This window comes from Hylaeus volcanicus, unplaced genomic scaffold, assembly GCF_026283585.1.
Source record: "Hylaeus volcanicus isolate JK05 unplaced genomic scaffold, UHH_iyHylVolc1.0_haploid 11480, whole genome shotgun sequence".
Lineage (NCBI taxonomy): Eukaryota > Metazoa > Arthropoda > Insecta > Hymenoptera > Colletidae > Hylaeus > Hylaeus volcanicus.
The window spans coordinates 788-9,995 of NW_026532623.1; the positions used below are offsets into that span (position 1 = coordinate 788).

The 9,208-nt window shown below is 53.9% G+C and overlaps 1 protein-coding gene across 1 annotated transcript; it reads right to left on the minus strand.

The window, feature by feature from the left end:
* Nucleotides 1-3,975: 3,975 nt before the first annotated feature.
* On the minus strand, nt 3,976-4,425 carry LOC128882394 (uncharacterized). Its single transcript, XM_054133987.1, has one exon. The coding sequence runs from the start codon at nt 4,423-4,425 to the stop codon at nt 3,976-3,978; it is 450 nt and encodes a 149-aa protein (XP_053989962.1).
* Nucleotides 4,426-9,208: the final 4,783 nt, after the last annotated feature.

Below are 9,208 nucleotides of genomic sequence, written 5' to 3' on the forward strand. Positions count from 1 at the left end.
GCTTACCCTTCTTACGGAGGAGGACCAGACTCGCCTTCTTCCATACCTTGGGGAAGGTATGGAATGTGGGCATTTAGCACCTCCATGTACGCCGGGGCGAGGACCTCGCCCACGGCCAAGGCCATACGTTCTCCAGGTACTCCATCTGGACCAGGCGCTTTGGCGCCTTTGTACTGGAGCGCCCGGAAGGACAGGGATAGCTCTCCGTGGCTGGCCCGGAGCTCCTCCGACCATTCAACGGTCGGAGCCGGTGGACACGTTATCTCCGCCCACCCCGAATCATCGGGGGGAATAACGTGGAGACGACACGTCCCAAGAGCTCCGGATCCAGCTGCTCCGTTATAGGGAGCGCCCAAGGTCGAAGTTTATTGAGCACGACCTTATAAGGGCGCCCCCACGGATCCTTCGTCACGGTTGACAGGAGAGCGTCCCAGGCTACAGCCTTGGCCGAGGCAACACCCCGCTTGAGGGCCTCAGCCGCCGACCTGTACACCTCGTACAGGTCGGCGACCATCGGTTCCTGGTCGCCACCATGAAAATGGCGGCGACGAGCGCAGGTGTTCCGGCGTCAGGCACGGCCGGCCTCCCTATGGAGCTCGGTCAACTCGCCCCACCACCAGTACACACTTCTTTTCTGGGGACGATCCCGGATCCGGGGCATCGCCACATCGCATATCATTTGCAACGTGCTCCGGATCCATTCGGCACCCTCTTCCGCTCCGCGCTCCCTGGTCCTTTGCCAGGCAGTACCGATAATAACGGCCCTCAATAGGTCCTCGTCCAGTCGTTTCAGCGCCCCTCTGGGCGCTGGACGGGTGCCACTACGGAGGGGCGTATCCAATGGCGGTTCTGAGACCACCGCCACATCCATCAGGATATAGCAGTGGTCGGAGAGGGTTTCCCCTCCCCACACCCGCCAATTAGACACCAGGCGCGAAGCGGCCGGGGTGGCCAACGTTATATCCACGATTGACCACCCGTTCCACCTCACGCATGTTGGGACGGACCCCCGGTTCAACACCAGTACTCCGTGCCCCTCCAGCCAAGTTTCTAGGGCACCGCCGCGAGGTCCGGTTCTGGGGTTCCCCCAATCCGTAGATCGGGCGTTGAGATCGCCCAGAACCAGCACCAGACCGGCTAAATGCGGGGCCATCATAGCACCCAGCCAGTCCAAATACCTCTCGAATTCGGCGGAGCCACTGTTTGGTGAACAGTAGCACCCAACGACCAAAAACCTTCCCCATCTTACCAAGATCATACCCCTGCCCCGTTCGACCACGGAACAGGGGGGCACACCACGACCCACTCGGTACCACATCGCCACGGAGCCCGCCTCGTCCCCGAACCAGTGTGGATGTTCAGGGACTCGATAGGGCTCCGCGGCCACTGCTAGGCCAACCTACCACTCCGCCAGGCATTGGACGAAAAGGTCCTGCGCCCGGCGGCAGTTGTTAAGGTTGGCCTGCAGTAATATTAGGGGAGACTTGGCAGACGTGAATGCGCCTACTCAAGTCCCCCCTCTAAGGCCTGTCCCGGTATTACAGCCGGGCAGGCCTCTACCTCCATTCTAACCGGAATGAGGGCTGGCGGGGCCGATACAGCCGCCCCACCTACTCTCTCCTTAGTCTTAGGGGGCGGGGACACACCCCCCGCCTCCACAGAACCTTTCTTTTTGGGCGGCGGGGAGCACACCTTGCTCCGCGCCTTATGGTTCGAGGGCCTCCCAAGCGAAGCGCAAACCACGCAATTGGGGGCCCTCGAACAATTAGCCGCTTTGTGGGTGGGGTCCCCACAACGGTAGCACTTGCCGCTCCTATCAACGGTCGCAGTGCACCGCTGCCGAACGTGCCCTACGGCAAGGCAGCGGTAGCACTGAAGCGGTCTCGCGGCCAGCACCACCACCCAGGGCTGCGGACCACCCCACCCTTATTGTGCCCGCCTCCTGAACGGCGACAGCCACCGCGGCCGAGCATTGCACCCATATAGTTCCCATTCCGGAGGGGGGGATCTTAAGGGACCCCACCCTCACGAAATCCGGGAAACATTTCCCGATAGCTGCCACCGTCAGCGCTACCTCCTGGGGGGGTCACGGAGATGTCCAGTCCCGTCAGGCGGAATTCCGCTTTCTTGACGGGTCTGGACACCTTCACGTTCATCCCCCCCAGCACCGTCTTCATTTTGTCCGCCAGGGCATCGGTCCTGGCGGCACCCTCAGCACCGGGAACCTGAATGATCAGGCCCCCGGTCACAGCCCTCTGCCACGAGAGGGCCTCAATACCGAGCGCCGCCAGGTCAATGCCCCGGCGAGGCACTCGCACGGCCTCCTCGTATGTCGCGCTGTTCCCCTCCGGAACAGTGATCGTCACTGCCGCCGTTCGCGGGGGAGGCGCTACGCGAGGAGGCCCAAGCATGTGGACCCTGGTCCCATCCCGACCCACCGCGATGATCAATATGTCGTCTGCGCAGCAGACCGCAAAGACACCGGGTGGGAGGAGCCCGCGCAACACCGAGTCGTACTCCAAGTTCCATAACAGGGGTCCTAAAACGGACCCCTGGGGCGTGCCTCGGCTGACCCTCCGACGTATCGGCACCCCGCCTCTGCCAGGGTACTCGATCCACCTGTCCGACAGTTAGTCGGCTAACACGATCCGTAGATATGGAAGCACTCCGTGTTCTCGGAGCGCCTCCCGGATCGTGCCCCAGGGCAGGGTGTTAAATGCGTTGGCGATGTCGAGACGACTCCCTCCCCGGGAGACCGCCCGGTCCGCGAGGGCATGGACGTGGTCGATCGTACCAAGCGTCGACCGGCCCTTGCGGAAACCGTATTGGCAGCCAGCCAACTGCATACTCCCGTCGGACAGGCCCCTCGACAGGCGGGCAACGAGCACACGCTCGAGGAGCTTGCCCGCCTCGTCGAGGAGGCAGATAGGCCGATACGCGGAGGGCGAATCCGCGGGCTTTCCTTTTTTCGGGATAAAGACCATCCGGGCCTGCTTCCAGGCCAGCGGAACCTGCCCCGACTCTAGGCAGCCGTCGAACAGCCGCCTGAGCCGGGGACCCAGGACGCGCAGCGCCAAAGCGAGCGCCCGCCCAGGGATGCCGTCAGGCCCTGGTGCCGTATTCGTGGCCACCATTCCCCCGACGGCCATCCCGAGCTCCCCCTCGGTGACCCCCAGGCCGGCGGAATAGTTACTGGCCTCCGCCGGCAGGAGCGGCCACGGACCCTCCTCCGGATCTACCGGAAAGAGGGTATCCACGACACGCTCCAGAACAGGGGGGTCGAGGGACTCCGTGACAGGGGGGGCGGGCGGGCGCATGCGGCCCAGCACAATGCGTAGGGCCGCCCCCATGGATCCTTGTCCAGAGTCCCGAGGAGCTCTCCCCAGGCGCTCGCCTTGGCCCTCCTGATGGCGCGCTGGAGGTCCACCGTGGCCTCTCGGTAGAACTCATACAACACCGCCTCCCTCGCCGGGTCGCGGTTCCGTCTCCGGCAGGCCCTCGTGAAGCGACGTCGCGCCGCTCCGCATGTAGCACGCAGCGCGGCAATCTCGTCGCTCCACCAGTAAGCGGCCCGCCTTGGCAGCTTCCTGGCACGGAGCATGGCGGCGTCGCACGCCGCCGTCAATGACTCCCGAAACCAGTCAGCTTCCCGATCGACGTCCGCGAACGGTCCAGCCGGGGCATCCTGCCAGGACGCGGCGAGGGCAGCCGCCATCAGGGCGTCCTTCTCCGAGCGCTTCAGCGCCCATCTGCGCGGCGGTCGGCCCGGCGCAGGTCCGCGAGCGGGATGGTACTGAGGGGCAGCGGAGACATCCATAAGGATGTAGGGGCAGTCACTGAAGGACTCCACCTCCTCCGCTACCCTCCATCCCGACACGAGACGCGCGGCGGCAGGCGTCGCCCACGACAAGTCGACGATCGACTCGCCCTGCCACCGCACCAGTGCTCACGGACCCCCGGTTAAGCAGCCGGAGGTCAGCGCTCGCCGCCCACTCCAGCACTGCCCGACCCCTCGCGTCCGTTGCTGGGCCACCCCACGCCGTGGACTTGGCGTTGAAGTCGCCCAGCACGAGCGTTCGGGCTACTGGAGAGCGGGACAATGCGTCCCGGACCCCGTCCAGCAGCCACTCGAACGCCGCGAGGGGGGGCACTCGGAGGGGCGTAGACTACGATCAGGGCCAGGCCGCCGCACTCCGCCCCGACGAACCCGTCGCCGCGGGCGAACACGCGGAGGGCCGCGGTGTCGTCGCCCACTATCACCACGAAGCCCAACGCGTCGGCCACCCAGTTCGGGCGATCGGCGACGCGGTATGGCTCCGCGGCGACCGCCAACCCCACACCTAACTCGGCCAGGCAGTGGACAAATAAGTCCTGCGCCCTGGCCGAGTGGTTGAGGTTGGCTTGGAGGATCCGGAGCGGGGGCATGAACTGTAGGCCATGTCCATGGCCTCCCCCGGGCTGGATCCTCCCTCCATCGCAGCGGGCGATCGCGCCCGCAGCGCCTCAGCCGGCGCCAGCGCCTGCGCATCTGCCGCCGGTCGATTGACGGAGCCAGACGGTGCCCAGCCCGGACCCGGAACGCCGGATGATGCCGGTTTGGACCCTGTCCACCGGGCACCCGGTTACCGCGGCAACTGCCGCCGCCACGCCGTCGGCCGTGACGGATTCGTCCAGGCCGCTAACCCGCGCCTCGGCGGATTTAATCGGCCTGGACACCCTCACGTCCGTGCCGGCGAACAGCTCCGCCAGGCGACCGGCCAGGCGGTCCGCCCCGGCAGCGCTGTCCGGGCCCGGGATCTCCAAAATGGAGGACCCGGTCTGCCGGCCTCCAGACGGCCGCGCCCCGCGAGAGCGAGAGCGTGCCGCCCCCGCACGCCTCTCCTCGCGTCCGAGCACCTTCCACCATATCTCAGGTGCCAGACTGGTCAGGGAAGGCGCGACAGGCGCGGGCGGAGGCCTCGCCCGGGACGCAGCCGGGGCAGGCGCGGCACGGGGCCAGTCTCGGCCCGGCAAGGCCGGAGCAGTATGGGCAGCGGCGCCACCCGCTTGCTTCTTCGTCGAAGACTCGTCCCTTCGGAACCTTTGCTGATAGAACGGCCTCAGGTTCTTATACGCTATCCCGAGGCGGTCCTTTAGGGGCGGCGCTACTTCCATGTGGGAGAAAATGATACAGAGATTATCCGGGAACGCTCGGATTGGCTCTCCTTCTCCCTGGGTTCGGCGAACTGCATTGCTCAAGAGCTGGGGCTGGTCATCTTCGCCTCCAAAACGTTCTCTAAACGCCCTGGAAAACGAACGCCACGACCGATATTTATTTCCACGGTGGTAATACCACCGTGAGACCTCGTCTGCCAAAACAATCCCCGCGGCCGCTATAAGCGTGCGACCCGGGATGCTGCTGCTTTTTTTTACCTGACCGAGCTGCCTTAGGAAGGGCTCAGCCCCATCCCCCTCCTCAAAACAAAGTCGCCACCGACTCAATATCTCGACCGCTCGATCCGTTGTAAAGTACCTTCGTCGGCGAGAGCGTCGAGAGGAGTGGCGGCGGCTGAAGGATTCGCGACTTGTGTCGCTGTTTACCGTGTGGTTGGTATCGGAGCTGCTGCGGATGGTCCCAGAACTCGTGCTGCTCAGGGCTTCCTCCGTGGATTGGTCCGTGGAGGGACTGCGACGGCGATGGTGACGACGGTCATCTCGTCGTTCGGCAGTTTGTTTGGGGGAGTGTCGACGTCGGGGCCGGCGACGGCGCACAGTGGTCTGGATCGAGAAATTTAGTAACATTTGATTATAACTTTTGAACCATAGTAGATATCAGCATGAAACTTGGACTAAATAATATTTATATGCATAGTAATAGGGAGGAAATTGAAAAATGTTATAACAATAATAATTGTATATATTAACGACAAAAATATTACAAAATTAATTTTTTTCTTGTACCCTGTTACTTATTTTTCATACAAACTTGAAAATCAAGGTCAAAAAAACTTACTCTTTTTTTTGTTTAATCGTGTTTTACTGATCATAACGATCAACTTTGTGAAAGAAACCATGGGTCGCATCTCAACCGTTCTCTTAAAAAATGATGTTGCATTTCTTATGATTTTTGCAGCTTTTTCCTTTTATTCTGTAGTTACGGAAATAGTAATATCTTGATTCTAATAATTTCATACTCAACGAGATAGCTCTCTGATGGTACCCGCCGAATGTTGTCATGCGAAATATTTTGATTCAGATGACAACGACCATATAGTTTTTCACGCGATTCATTATCGCGACTAATATTGACAATTTAGTCTATCGTAAGCAAGCGATTGAGAAACATCCCGTCCACTAAGTATTTAAATTTACGACACATGTTACGTGCTATTGACGAAGCAGCAAGGAACTATGTGTCAGCTCGGGAAATATATAGAAATGTAGTGCGAATTAATGGAAGGCGATTACGTCCAGCAGAAATTCCAGATCGACGCGATTTTCAACGACTAGATCAACAATTTGGTGACCAAGAAGTTATATTGCGGAATCTCAATCCTCATCGAGGGGCAGGACGACCCCGCAGTCATTGGCGTAAAGAGGAACAAGTCATCGCTCTTGTTTGAGCGTTTTCACTAATGGGTTTACGCAATATAGCTCGACGAGTAAGATTGAGTCATGAAACGGTGCGACGAATAATTCGAAGAGAAGGTTTACGACCTTATAAGATTCGCCGTGTTCAAGCTCTTTATCCAAGTGATTATGCTGCTCGACGAAGTTTTTGTTCTTGGGTGCTACGCAAATTGGAAAATGAACAACACTTTCTGGAACGCGTGTTATTTTCCGATGAATGCAGTTTCTCAAGTAGTAGCATTCTTGATCCACAAAATGCCAGGATTTGGGATTATAGAAATCCACACGTAATGGTTCAACGATATAATCAAGGACGATTCCCCATTAACGTATGGGCAGTAATAATTGGAAATTATATTATTGGCCCTATTTATTTTCTTACACGGATGACAAGTGCAACATATTTGCACTTCCTCAGATCTCGTTTTTTAAGTGAACTGCGGCAAATTATACCACGACATAGGCGTCATTCCATCTATTTCATGCATGATGGTGCTCCTTCTCATTATAGTCAACCGGTTCGCCAATGTTTAAATAACATATTTGGATTGCGATGGATAGGACGTAGACCTGCACCACACGTATGACCTCCACGTTTACCAGACTTAACACCACTGGATTTTTTCTTTTGGGGTGCAGTGAAAGACATTGTCTATCGTTCAGGTCAACAGTTTAGATCAGTTGATCAATTAAAACACCGAATTGAGGAGGCTTCCAATTATCTTCGATCAATTCCCAATCTTGGTGAGAAAATTCGCCGAAATATGGAAATTCGTTTGCGAGAGTGTATGAGCCGCAGAGGTGGACATATTGAAGCTGGACAGCAGCCACGCCTTCTTCGAATAATCAGAAATAATGGTGGGATCTTGTGGGTGCGGAGAAGAAACATAAACCGAATAGAGTAAGTGTCTCAAATGTAATGTTTATGTCATGCAAAAATTTTAATTATCGCACAAATTTTACAGCATTCCTTAAGAAAATGGACCATTTTAATTACCAGCAACAAGAGCAGCATAATCACTTGGATAAAGTGCTCGAACATGGCGAAGCATTTAGTTATATTTCCTGAGCTAACCCATAACTCCCCGCTGCTTTGTCAATAGTACGCTATTTACATATATATTGGCGCTAGATGTAAAAATTAACAAATAAAGAAGCTGCAAAAATCATAAGAAATGTAACATCATTTTTTAAGAGAACGGTTGAGATGCGACCCATGGTTTCTTTCACAAAGTTGATCGTTATGACAAGTAAAAAACGATTAAACAAAAAAAAAGAGTAAGTTTTTTTGACCTTGATTTGCAAGTTCAAGGTCAATTTTGCGGGGGGTTTTTTATGTCAATTTCCACCAAACCGTAGGTGTAGAATCACGCTGTGGTGGCCATGCCATATAATTTTGTGACACCCTGTACAAATAGAATATGTAATGCTCCTTACAATGGTGGATAATAAAATTTGCAATGCCCTTACTAATACGAAATCTGCAATGCGTTGTTATGTTTGTAAGGCTAAACACATCGAAATGAATGATTTAGATCTGGTAAATTCAAAAATGTGCGATGTTAACAATTATTCATTTGGCCTTTCTACTCTCCATGCATGGATCAAATGTTTTGAATGCCTTTTACACGTTTCGTACAACATACCCTTTCAACAATGGACTGCAAATACACCCAATTTACACCATTTTTCGTTACGTTTGAAAAATTTGTCCTGTATATAACGAGATTGCACCCATTTCTGTTTTAAATTAGAAACAAGCTTTTTTAAATTTGTTTTTAACAAATTTGATGTTTCTAATGGCATATTCATTTCTTTACATACTTTCTCATATAAAAATGAATAGTCATTTAAATCTTTGGTCGAATTTCTTAACGTCATAAATAAATCTAAATTTGTACGAAAAGCGTCCATTCTTATTAAATAACAAATGCCTGAATAAGAAAAGAAGAAGTTGTAAACACAGAAAGTACCACACGTAACAAATGTCCAAGTATTTAAGTAGGTACTTACCAAATACAAGTGAAATATATAACAGAAACTTAATCACTAATCACTTTACTAAATTATAATTGAACTACAGTAAATAATGTAAAAGAAAAAAACTATATCGAGATAAACATTAAATAAAAACTACGCAATATAAGATTTTAACAATAGGAAAAAAAGATAGAATATAATACTCAAAAAAATGTCACTGTTGACGCTGGTAAGGCTTCGAATCAACTGAATGCAGATCGAAAGTCGAACTCTTATCTGTACCATAGCATAAACATTTGAAGTGTTTCAATCTGAAGAATTTTGTATTGCGTTGTGGTGACTGAAACTTGACTGCAGCCATTTAGCGCTGATAGATCCTATACACCCAGCGATATGCATGGCTTTGAAGAATAATAACTTGTAAAATAGGACGAAGTAGGAAATAATTCTTGCATATGTTACGTATACAGAAACTCTCCGTTTTTAGAAGCTCGCGTTTATTAATCTTATTTTTCTACCCTTCTGGAATTTGGAGCTCGGTCTCACGGGAGTGCATCCTGCAGCAGCATCCTCTTTATATCATCTTTGACTCGCGTTGCGTGGGATAGTTTCTAATCTA

Excerpts from the sequence above, each read along its gene's own strand:
- LOC128882394 (XM_054133987.1), bottom strand. The coding sequence starts at position 4,425 with ATGCCCCCGCTCCGGATCCTCCAAGCCAACCTCAACCACTCGGCCAGG.